General features: G+C 38.9%; 1 protein-coding gene across 11 annotated transcripts in view; it reads left to right on the top strand.

The window, feature by feature from the left end:
- Positions 1-12868, top strand: part of Numb (NUMB endocytic adaptor protein) — a 133864-nt gene that overhangs the window by 87303 nt on the left and 33693 nt on the right. For all 11 annotated transcript variants that reach the window (XM_029484590.1, XM_029484591.1, XM_029484592.1 and 8 more), the window contains one exon: positions 8098-8172. In XM_029484590.1, coding sequence (XP_029340450.1) covers positions 8098-8172 — 75 coding nt within the window. The remainder of the gene's footprint in view (positions 1-8097; positions 8173-12868) is intronic.

Genomic DNA, 12868 nt, shown 5'->3' with positions numbered 1-12868 from the left:
TATAAATAGTAATTACATCTCCTATATATTGAGTTCTAAAAATTTTCATTATTAACTAGGCATTAAGTTTAATGCCAATCTAAGGAATATCCTACAGTTTCTTCTCTTTGGTATTATTGATTCATTGATATGTTTGACAGATAATTGCTGAATGTCTGCTGTCTACCAAGTATTGTTCTAGGAACCAGCAATGCAGTGAGCAGCACAGACAGGATCTCTGCCTAGTGTTGTTCATGGTAGCGAATGCGAGAGTGTGAGAAAACAGAATATCCGCTATACCAGAAAGGAATTGTGGATGAAAGAAATAAATGGGGTTGATACGGTTTAAAATATTTTGGTTTTGGAAGTCCTCATTAGGGGGCAAAATGTCATTTCAGAAAACACCCAAAGAAATTCAGAAAATAAGCATTTCAGGTATTGAAGGAAACAGAATGTAGCCAAGGGAGCAACAGTGGAGTGGCTCTTCAGCAAGAGGCACCTGGCATAGTAAGGGGCACAGAGAAAGCCACTGTGTATAGAACCAGAGGAGCAGGGAGCCATGAAAGCAGGTAGGTAGAAGGTAGATTCAATAGTTCAGTACTTTCAAATAATATCACACCTACTAGCTGCATTTTTGATATAATACTCTTTATAAATTCTAAATTACTGTTTATATTCAATTACAAATATGAAGAAGTAAATTTTGCTAAAATTTGTATCTAGCATGTACAGTCTTCTCTCTTTTTTTTTAGATTTATTTATTATATTTATATGAGTACGCTGTTGCTGGGATTTGAACTCGGGACCTCTGGAAGAGCAGTCAGTGCTCTTAACCACTGAGCCATCTCTCCAGCCCCCCCCCCCTTTTTAATCTTTTTTTCTTTACAGTCTTCTCTTGATTGACTTAGTTATATTTGTGTGAAAGTCACTGCATGTGTGCATATTTAAAATAGAATTAGAGTCAGTAAAAGATAACTCTGAGTAAGCTTTTTCTATATTACAAGTGCCCAATATTAGATGTGTCATATATTCATTCTTGGGCCCTTGTCTACTAGCTAGAAGTATTGTTCCTACAAATGACCTCATTACCATCCTTAAACACTGAAAAATTATTTGCCTAGAGCATTTTGGGGGTGGAAGTTGGGAGATACAGAGTCTTGCTACATAGCTCAGGATAACCCCAAACTCATGATTACCAGCAAGCCCAATTCCATCTTAAGGATTTTGACTTTTATATTTAGATGAGATGAGAAACCATTAAAGAGTTGAGCAGACATAGCATCATGGGACCCTGTCTCAAAAGAAGAGAGAGAGAGAGAGAGAGAGAGAGAGAGAGAGAGAGAGAGAGAGAGAGAGAGANGAGGGGAGGGGAGGGGAGAGAGAACCAAATGGAAGCTCTGTCGGGGTCATCAGCACTCAGCCATATAATAGAAAACCAGATCCGGGTCCACTACGTTGTCTTCCCAAACCAAGCAGTATGATGCAAACCCAGCCCCTTTTCATGAGGAAGAGGGTCACAGATAAAGCTGAGGAGCCTCTGTCACCTTCTCCTTTCCCCCAGAGAAATGTATTAACCAGTCCTGAGGAGATAGCCACCCCCTGCCCCCATTTCCCTGTCTCAAGGGCTATTCCAGGGCAAAGAAACCCAAGAGCAAAGAGATCACAGCTTCTCCAGTCACTCTGGTGACCAGGCTTGTATGGGAGGGAATAGCTGAATGAAATCCACTCAGATTTGACCAATGTCATGGAATCTTAGTGGAGACTGATACTAGGGAGTCTGGGAGACTCACATCAATGTTCCTGTAATCAGTAGGCAAGGTGTCTCAGAGCTGTCTCAGGTCAGGGCCAAGGCCTAGAGGTACAGGGTCAAGGTGCCCAGGTACCCATCACAGTCTGGATGCCTCAAGTCTCTCCTAGAGTCACCCAACAAAGAGGTGAAGAGTGGGGCTGGACCTGGCTAGAGCTCTGAAGGAGTGCGAGGACCTGTACAGTGGAAGTGTAAAAGTCACTTTTATTTGTCAGATGTAACTGTCGTCTTGAAGGCTTACCACTGAATAATACCCTTTCTAGTTCTTTCCAAATTCTGGCTGGCTGGTTCAGCTCAGCTGTTCTGGCTCAAAACTCCTCTCCAAGCTGACTGATTCAAACTGGCTTCTCTTGGCTTCACGGAATTGTTTTGCTTGGAAAAACTGCCTCTGATTTGAACTGAACTGCACTGAGTACATGAACTCCATGAAACTGAACACTGTGTTGCCTGAACTCAACTGAACCACACTCACCGAGCTGTCCTCCCTTCCTGGCTCACTCTGTGCTGCTTCTAAGCAGCCTTTCTTCTGCTGTTCTCGTGTGAGTTGAGCATAGCCTATCTCTGGCTCGTTCCGTCAAATCTTTCTCTGATTTGTCACTTTATCTGCCCCTCAATTAAATGTTACTTTCAAACATGGCTGCTTCCTTCTACCGACTGACCTTACCTAAACTGTAAGCTATTAAAGGTATGTACTAAAGGCATATCTGCAGTCAGGCCAAATTGTATAGACCTAGAAAGTCTCTTTGGATATGATCACTTGCCCAACAGCTATGTTGCTGGATTAAAATTTCTCTACATGGAAGGAGAGAACTGATTCCTTCAAGTTGTCCTCTGACCTCTATGCTTGCACCATGGTACATGTATGTCCACATGCACCTCCCTCTCCTATACCTACACATACAGAGTCACAAAAGTATACTTTAGGGGCTGGATAGTGGTCGCACACACCTTTAATCTCAGCACTTGGGAGGCAGAAGCAGGTGGGTCTCTGTGAGTTCAAGACCAGCTACACAGAAAAGCCCTGTCATTGGGGGAGGGGGTGCTTACTAAAATGAATGACAGCTCTGTCTGATTGCCTACTTTGTTTTGAAGAATAACACTAAGTAAGTGCGTGTAACAGTGGCAAACTATGAGCCATTATTTAAACAAGACAGTTACACATGTACTTTAAAAGAGAGGTAGTGTCAGGTAATTGAAAAAGACCTGGGCTCTCGTCTCGATTCTGTGAATTTACTAGTTAGTATGACTTACTCTTCTCGTTTAACTTTATTGGCATTTGGTTAAAGGAAAAGTTTGGATCTCTTAAGTACTTTCTAGTACTGAATTTCCACAATTACATTTAATAAATCTGATTATGTCATGACTAACTCAGATGGAATTTAAAAATTTTAAAGATGAGAATATTGTAATTTGACTGGGTTAAAGACACGTAAGACTTTGATAGTGTTTTCTGTACATTTGCATACTATATTTGCTATATGAATAGTATAATCTATATATGCATAATGAACTGTTTTCTAGCATTGCTCCTCACTGTGTAGTCTCTCACATCAGGCTCACATCATGGATAACATTACCAAAGTGGGGCCTGGAGATCTTAAGTTTTCATTTTTTTTTTCAGGAAAGGGAAAAATTATTTAACTCATGAAGAATGCAATTCCACATAATAGTTTTTTAATGCACATTTTTATGAATAAAAGTTCCTTACTCAGAGTTTGGCAAAGGCATAAACAAAAGAAGTTCCAGTGTCAAATATTTTAGCCATTAAAGCATAAGTCAGCTGCAGTTTTGCAGTGAGATAATGTCTCAGAGAAGAAAGGAGGCCTTTGAGATGATGTTTATTTCAATTGGCATGTTTTTCTCAGTCTACTGACCCTCAGGGTTGACTTCCATTTCCACATTCTAAATAGATAACACCACTAAGAGTCAGCACAAATATAAAAAAATTTTACTCTGCTTTCTACTAAGTCTTCTTTCTTTGTTATTGTTGGCATGAATAGTCACATGTGGCCAATTGAATTGATTGAGTTACATGGTAGAAAGAGAATGACTAGAAAATCTTGTATTCATTTCTAGAAACTCATGTAAAGGTAACTAGTTACCTTTACACTAGTTAACTTTACATGAGTTTCTACTCTCTCATTTTGTTTTGTAAAAGGAATCAGAGATGTTAAATAACTTGGAGGCAGTAATAAAAATTACCCTTAGAAAAGAAAATACGGGGTGGGGGGGTATGGGGGACTTTTGGGATAGCATTGGAAATGTAAATGAGGAAAATACCTAATTAAAAGAAAGAAAGAAAGAAAGAAAGAAAGAAAGAAAGAAAGAAAGAAAGAAAGAAAGAAAGAAAATACGGGCTGGAGAGATGGCTCAGCAGGTAAGACTGCTCTACTGAAGGTCCTGAGTTCAGTTCCCAGCAACCACATGGTGGCTCACAACCATTCATAATGAGATCTGACATCATCTTCTGGTGTGCATGAAGACAGTGAGTGAGGCCAACCGGAGCGGGCAGAGGTCCAAAAAATTCAATTCCCAACAACCACATGAAGGCTCACAACCATCTGTACAGCTACAGTACTCATATACATCAAATAATAAAATAAATAAATCTAAGTAAATAAATAATTAAAAAAAGAAAATACAAGTGTGTATGTGCATACATAAGTATACATATACTAGCAAAAGTATGTGGATATATGTACTATATACATGTTAGAAATAAGAATGTAGTAAGACGCTACCACATGCTCAAAGAAATTAAGTTATGCAACTTACGTAAGTTATGTTATAACTTATGCTAATGATTTTTAAATTTTAATGGAGTGTGAATATTCTAGATACATTCATTGTTAAAATTGTCTAAAGCAGAAAAATAAAAGTTGAATAGACCTTAGCCATGAGTAAAATGAGGAAGCTGTTTTTAAAAAGTGATAACTTTTCTAAAGGACTACACAGAGATGGTCTCGTGGACGAGTATTTCCAAACCCTATAGGAATTCCATCTATAGTATTTAAGTATGTTGAAACAAGTAGAAACATGAACAGTTTTATACATTAATGGAACTAACAAAAGTCATACCTCACACTGTTAGGAATATGAGGTGATGTGACCACAGAAAACAGTTGTCATTTCCTTCAAGTTAAAGAAAGAATTACCCTAGCAGGTCACTCCTGGACAGATACCCAAAGGAATGAAAGCAAGAGTTCATACAGAGCTGTATACACCAGTTTTCACTGCAGCTTTACTCACAGTAACAGAAAAGTAGAAACAAGCCAGAGGACTAAGCAAAATGTGATGTATGCAATGACCTATTATTTGGCATTGAAAGGAATCTGATATATAGTACTCCATGGTAAATCTTAAAATAAGTGAAATAAGTGAAGCTCAGTTAAATAAGCCAAACATAAAGGGCAACACTATGTGATCTCACATAAATGAAAAACTACATTAAGCTAATTCTTAAAGATGAGAAGATTAGAAAATACCATGAATTGAGAGGTAGAGAGAACTGAGTGGTCATTGCCTAATAGTGAGTTTGTGTTTGAAATAATTTTAAAAAGTTAAGGATATAAATAAGTGTAAACAGTAGCATTTTAAATATAATAATGCTCCTGAATTGTACTTTTTAAATGTTTTTTTTTTACCATTTCCTCTGTGTATACACATGTATGCCTATGTACACAGTACATCTGCCACTTGTTGCTCTTGCTGAAGACCTAGATTCAGTTCTCAGCACCCATATGGTGGGTCAGAGCCATCTCTAACTCCAGTTGTAGGAGATTCAGTGGCCTCTTCTGACTTCACAGCATCAGACATACAAATGGTACACATATGTAGGCAAAACACTAATATACACAAAAGTTTTACAACCTTTTTAAAAAAAATTTGTGAAAATGGGCTAGGCATGGCCGGTATATGTTAATCTCAGCACTCAAGTGACTAAGGTATGAAGAACATGAGTTTGAGGCCACTCGCACTTCATAGGAAGTACAGTCTAGGCCACAGGAAAAGACTTAAACACACAAAAATTAAACCAAAAACAAAGGAGGGAGGAGAGGGGGAAGGGAGGGAAGCCACAAGTGTAAAAGTTTGACATATATGCCAATCATGTCTACAAGTATACAGAAGTATAGAAAGCCAAGCATGATGGTTCTTGCCTATACTTCTAGCACTTAAGAGGCAGAGGCGAGGGACCTGGAGGGCAAAGCTAGCCTGGACTCACATGCTCACTACTATTAGTCACTGGGGATATGATGACTCCAACAGAAGAGCCTGATGTGGCACATGACAACTACAGGCTAATCCAGGTCCTGTTTACTAGACTCTGTGCCTAAAGAAAAGGGCACCACCAGTTGCTGGTCAAAATGTGGCTTCTCCAAACACTCACTCAGTGCAGGTGAGGATGGAACATGATACAGACCCCTTAGGAAAGAAGGTAACAGTTTTTATAAAACCAGATGTATGAGTACCACGTGACCTAGCAATACACTCTTCAACTATGTTTTCATATCAGGGCTAGGGCCTCTGGTTTCTCATAACGACATGTGATGCTAGGTATGAAGTTCATTACAATTGATCAACTTTCAGGCTTAGAGGTTATTATCTCCACTCTCCCACTGAGTTATCTAATGTGGGTTTCTTTCTTTTTTTTTTTCTTTTTTCTTTTCTGGTTTGTTGTTGTTTTCGAGACAGGGTTTCTCTGTGTAGCCCTGGCTGTCCTGGAACTCACTGTGTAGACCAGGCTGGCCTCGAACTCAGAAATCCGCTTGCCTCTGCCTCCAAGTGCTGGGACTAAAGGCGTGCGCCACAACACCTGGCTCTAATGTGGTTTTCTTATTGTTAAACATTTTCTATTTTTTGTTGTTGAGATTTTCTATTTTGTATTTATTTTGAGACAATTGACCATTGCTTTTTTTGAATTCTTTTTATAACTGCTTTAAAGTCTTTGTGTTGATAACCATAGATTATTTTTCCACAGAGATGAATTAAATGCATGATTTTGCCGTATGCCAGCTGAATATTGTATTGTAAGACTCTTTCTGAGGGAGGGCCCCTGAGGATCTACCTTAGTTGGTAGATCCCTTGCCTAGCTGCAGAACCCCAAAGGCTCAGCCCCAGCGCTGTAGAAAGTGGGTATAGGAGCACATGCATGTGACTCCAGTATATTTGCTTTCTATCCTGTATCATATGTAAGTAACTACATTTATTTTGTATCCTGTATCAAGTAAATAACATTTGTTTTATATCCTGTATATAAAAATGCATAGGACTAGAAATGTTTTCAGAACTTTTAAAGCTTTACTATTTGCATATAACTATAGTAAGATATCCTATGGCTAGGGTTCAAGTCTAAGTGTAAATATTTATGTTTCATATATACCTTATACATATATTCTAAAGGTATATATGCAGTATTTTTAGTATATCTGGATTTTGATTATGACTTTTTGATTGGATTTTGATTATAGGCATTTCTACTTCAGTTATCATATCTATACCTAGAAAATTCCAAATTTTAAAAGACTTTGGGTTTTTTTTTTTACTTAGATATGCTAATCATATTTATCCAGTTTTCAAAGCCTGTCATATATACACCACCTATTGCTCTACAGGAAACCTGGGAAATGCTCTGTCTATTGATTTAGCTCTGAAAGTGTTTGATATGCCAGTTATAGGAGCAGATCCTTATTAAACGGCCCAAGTTTAGCCCAGGACTTCAAAAACAAGTCAGAGGAAAAGTTTCCCAAGCTTTTGTGTTCCTTAATATCTTCTGCTTCTTGGATGTCTCCTACCTGGTTCTTTTCTTCTTCTCTTTGAGGGGAGAATACCCTGTGGTGAACGTGTAGAGGTCAGAAGGCAGTTTGTTGGAGTTGGGTCTCTCCTTCATGTGGATTCTAGGGGCTGAACTGGAATCAGGTTGTCAAATTTGGCAGCAAGCACCTTACCAGCCGAGCCATTTTGCTGTTCCTGTTTGTCCTTTTTATTGCTAGGTATACATACTTTTTCTTAGGATTGTTTTTAAGTGTACAGGTAGAGGAATTGCATCTCACTTAGGTTATTACACTACTGATCCCATAATTCGTGTAACATTTAGTGACTATCATGTACTTTCTCATTTATTCCCCTAATAACTCTGAAATATTCTAAATTTTATTCCTTGAAAATACTGAGTGAATAAAATTAAGATTACCTTCTACAAGAGCCAGGAGTTTCTTGAATGCAGAAGTTTACCTGTGTATCCTCAGCTATCTACTAGAGAATAGTGCCTCAGTGAGCATTGGTGGAGCTAACGCCTTCCCTTCTCTCCACAGTACCTCGGCCACGTAGAAGTTGATGAGTCAAGAGGAATGCACATCTGTGAAGATGCCGTAAAGAGATTGAAAGCTGTATGTATTTGGTGGTTTGCTGGTCCTGATCTGTGTTCTGTCAGTATCCAGTAAGAGCAGTGTGTTTTCCCAAGGGAAATGATGTAGGCTTACTGGAAGAAGAAGAAAAAAAAAGAACATCTCATTTTCCCTTTATTCAAAAGTACAGATTATGGCCTCTCCTTCCCTTGATGGCCGACTAGGCCATCCTCTGCTACATATGCAGCTAGATACATAGTTCTGGGAGGGTACTGGAGAGGTCCATGGTCTTGCGAAGATCATATGCCCCAGTACAGGGGAATGCCAGGGCCAGGAAGTGGGAGTGGGCGGGTTGGGGAGCAGGGCAGGGGCAGGGTATAAGGGACTTTCAGGATAGCATTTGAAATGTAAATGAAGAAAATATCTAATTTTTTTTTAAAAAGTACAGATTATAAAGACCAAACTTTTGCTCGTACATCATCCAAAATACACCTTTCACTTACTATGGCCCATACGAAACAAGCAGTTTGAAATCTGATAGAAAATATTCTAAAACCAGCCAGAAATGTTACAGCTAACTTGTGATACCTGGACTATACGCTATTAATTTTAAATCTCTAAGAAACAGCTTTCCCGGGACAAAGTAAAAAGCACCTGTGTGAGGCCTGATGGAGTTTACTTTGGGAGGGACTTCTCATTATCTTCACACCTACATCTATCTTTAAATCCCTGTGACACGGACAACCTACTTTCTCTTACTTCTTTATAAACTTGAAATGGACAACTCCCTTTCAGGATGGATAATGCTTTCTTTGCCTGTTACCCCATAGACTACACACTACGTTCATAGGTGTGTATTTAGTAAGGGAGAGAAAGTATTCACATTTGATAAAAGGTCAGACTGAAGTGTTAATGTCCTGTTTTCAGTATGTCTGAGGATGCTCTGTCCCCTAGCTCTTCAGGCCCTCTTCCCAGCCTGCCTTCTCCCGTGTGTAGCCATTCCCACTGTGCTGTAGAAGCTTGAGGCATTATTTCTGCATGTGCCTGTCCCCAATAGCATTGAATTCATGTCACTTTGGGGTTGCGAAGTTTGGCTACTAATGAGTGCTTTTAGTTCTCAATTTGCTTAATAACCGAAACTTTTCTGCTTTTTTGATATAGTTTATGTTACCTCTTATATTCCCTCATGTAAAAATTTAAAATATATCAAAGAGATAGACTTATTTTTGGAATACCTGAATCTATTGTAGGAGGAAAAGTAGGAAAATAACTAATTGTTGAACATAAAACAAAGCAACTCTGTACAGATGGTGCCCTGCAGTCGTGTGTGTGCAGAAGCCCGTTTATCTCAGGTGTGGTAGACATTTACATTTTTAGAAGCCCAGCTGCTTGCTTGCATTCTTCAGGGTTAAGAGAAGAGGACTTATGTCTATGGCCTGTGGTCCATGGAACTAGCTTTGCTGGTTGGCTCCTTTATATGACTGTTCCTAATTACATACAGGCTCAGATCATTTAGTTTTCCATTCTTATCAAGACTAGTTTGAAAGAGAAATACAAAATTTAGATTTTTTCTTATAAAATAATTCTCCATTCCTCTAGAATAATGATAAACTAGATGAGTTTAACTAAGGATGCTTTAAAAATAAATATTTAACCTTCTTAAAGAAATGTTTAAGAATTCTTCTTGCCTCTCTTACCCTCTTGCTCTTACTCTTTCTCTCTTGCTCCCTCTCTCCACGTGGCCATTGCCACCTCTCTCTCTCTCTCTCCCCCTCCCTCCCTCCCTCCCTCCCTCCCTCTCTCTCTCTCTCCCACCTTTCTACAATAAATGCCTTAAAACCCAAAAAAAGAAAAGAAAAAGGAAAAAAAAAGAATTTTTTTTTTCAAATTGTTTCTTTGTATAGCTCAGTATGTAGGCTACGCTAGCCTTGAGTTTCTTATCCTGCCTTACCTCTCTACCGATGGAACTACAGGCATGAGCCCCCATCCCCAGTGTAAAAATGTTTTATAGGACTATATTACTAATAATGAGAAAAGCAAACCAACAAGGAAAGGAGGAGAGGGGAGATGAGTTGGCAGTTAAAGGGCTTGCTGATCTTGCAGAGGACCGACATTTAGTTCCCAGCATCCACTGAGGTGGCTCTCAGCTGCCTGTAGCTCCAACTCCAGGGGACCTAATACTCTTTTCTGACCTTTGTGGTCACACATACATGGGCATAAACCCACACCCAGAACCATACATAATTAAAAATAAAAATAACTCTTAATTTAAAATCCTGGGAAATGATTAGATTATCCTTAAACAAATTATTGTTATTAAAGTCTTAAAATTTACATTACTTAGGTCTATGAGGCCACTGTGGAATTATACTTCAGAAAATCTTTTAATTTAGAAACAGTCAATCTTTTTTTCTTGCTGAGTATCAAACCCAGGGCTTCATGGGAGCCAGACACTCTACTGAGCCAAGCCTCTAGCACTGCTATCTAGTGTTGTAAAGGTTGCTGTCTGTCTGTCCGTTTCATTTGGGTTTTTGAGGCCGCTCAACTCCGAGCACGTTATTTTCTGCAGCTGCTTAGGTGCTAGGGTTAGGTGCGTGTGCCACCTCATCTGGATCTTAACTTTTTTAAAATATTAGAAACAGGTCTTTAATGTACAGGAAAAAATATGCTTATTGTGTAAAATAGAACCTGCAATTAACAAATAGGGGCCAGAAAGATGGCTCAGTGGTTAAGAGTATGATCTGCTCTTTCAGAGGACCAGGTTCAGTTTCTAGTGCCCACGTAGTGGTTACCAACCATCTGTATGTCCAGTTCCAGGAGGTTTAGCACCCTCTTCTGGCCTCCAAGAGTACCAGGCATACATGTGGTACTCAGATGGACAACAGGCAGGGCCTCAAGATCCTACTCCTCTGACCTCCACCTCCCATATACTGGGAAAGCCACTCCACTCTGCTCACCTTCTAGTTTAAAACTACTTTTTTTGTTTTATTTCACCTTTTGTTTTTAAAGCAAGAATATTGTTTGAGGACTGTTTAGATAACATTTAATGTGTTTTTTATATTCACCATAATATAACCTAGATTTACCTTTCATGCAGGGCCAGGGCCATAGCTTGGTTGGTGAAGTGCTTGCTATACAGTCATAAGGACCTCAGTTTACATTTCCTAGCATCTATGTTAAAAACAAAACCATAAGGGTATAATCCCTGAGCTGGGAAAGTATAAACAAAGCTCTCTAAGGCTCACTGGCCAGCCAGTCTAGGTGAGTTAGTGCACTCCGGGTTCAGAGAGACCCTGACTCCAAAAATCACATGGCATCACCCCCTGGCATATCCAGGACACTTAGGACAGTTGTATAGACTTAACATTGGCAAGTGTATTAAAAATAAAATTGGGTAAGGGGTAAACTTTTATTATGCTCAGTAAAACTTAGCTGTTCTAAACCAGGTGGTGGTGGCACATGCCTTTCATTCTAGCACTCCGGAGGCAGAGGCAGGTGGATCTCTGAGTTCCAAGGCCAGTCTGGCCTACAGAGTTCTAGGACAGCCAGGGCTACACAGAGAAACCCTGTCTCTAAAAACAAAAGTGAACAGACAAAAGCATCATGGGTCTGTAGATAAGCTTTTAGTACTATACTGAGAACCTTGTAGTAAATAGAAAGCCTTCAGGATATTGTCCCTTGACTCCACATATCTCCATGGTTTTTTTTTTCCCCCTTCCTTTCAAATTTTTACTGTAGAAATACTAAGTTTGTCTTGTCTTTTAACAAATATTTATCTAGGATCTATAGCCTGCTGTGCCTGGTTCTAAAATTGTACCAAATACTATGTTACTAATATTTTTTTTGCTTATTAGCATAAAGATCACAAAGTTTCCTGAAAGAATTTTAAATAAATGGAAACAAATTTTAGGAGCATATAAAGCTACAGAGAATTAAAACAACAAAATACCTTTGGAGTATGTTTGAACGTTAAAGCTTTAAAATATGGAGAATTACGAAGCTAGGATACCAGTTAAGCAGCAAAACAGACTGTCATGTGAGCGACCTATAAACAAACAATTCCGTTTCTAGAGGTTTAAACCTTGTAGGAAATTGAAAGTGATTTACACGTACAGTTATAGAGACCTTCCCCCACATGGTCCCGAATAATACAGAATTGCATTAGGTTCTCTTAGAAGTGATTGGCAAAGCTGACATTCTCAAGTGAGGCAAATAGCATTGGGATAGTTTTTAAAATGTGCTCCTCGGGCCACCTCTTGCCCTTATGTACGTAAGTAACATCTTTTGGTTTTTTGAGACAGGGTTTCTCTATGTAGCCCTGGCATAACAATTATTTTTAACTAATTTATTTGGTGACATAATTCACTAATTACTACTATAGTACTTAGAGTGCATAGAATAAATTTTAGAAACAGTTGTTGCTTAGTTGTGTTGCCTGTATGTTATAGGGTGATAAATACTGTCACGTAGCGGTGAGCTCTATAATTATTATATCATGCTTTGCCTTGCTTCACTGTAATCCAAAATGCCTTTTATTGTAAAAGGTTATTTCACTCCACTGTCTTCTGAATCAATCTCCCTCTCTCTCTCTCTCTCTCTCCCTCTCTCCCTCTCTCCCTCTCTCCCTCTCCCCCTCTTTCTCTCCCTCTCTCTCTGTGTCTCCCCCCCCTTGGGATTAGATTCATTTCATTGTATAGTAATTCTAGTATGTTGGGGTTTTTATTCACTATTTGATATA

Source organism: Mus caroli, chromosome 12, assembly GCF_900094665.2.
Source record: "Mus caroli chromosome 12, CAROLI_EIJ_v1.1, whole genome shotgun sequence".
Taxonomy (NCBI): Eukaryota; Metazoa; Chordata; class Mammalia; order Rodentia; family Muridae; genus Mus; species Mus caroli.
The sequence above is the reverse complement of the archived record's forward strand: the minus strand, read 5'-3'. Positions and strand labels throughout refer to the sequence as shown.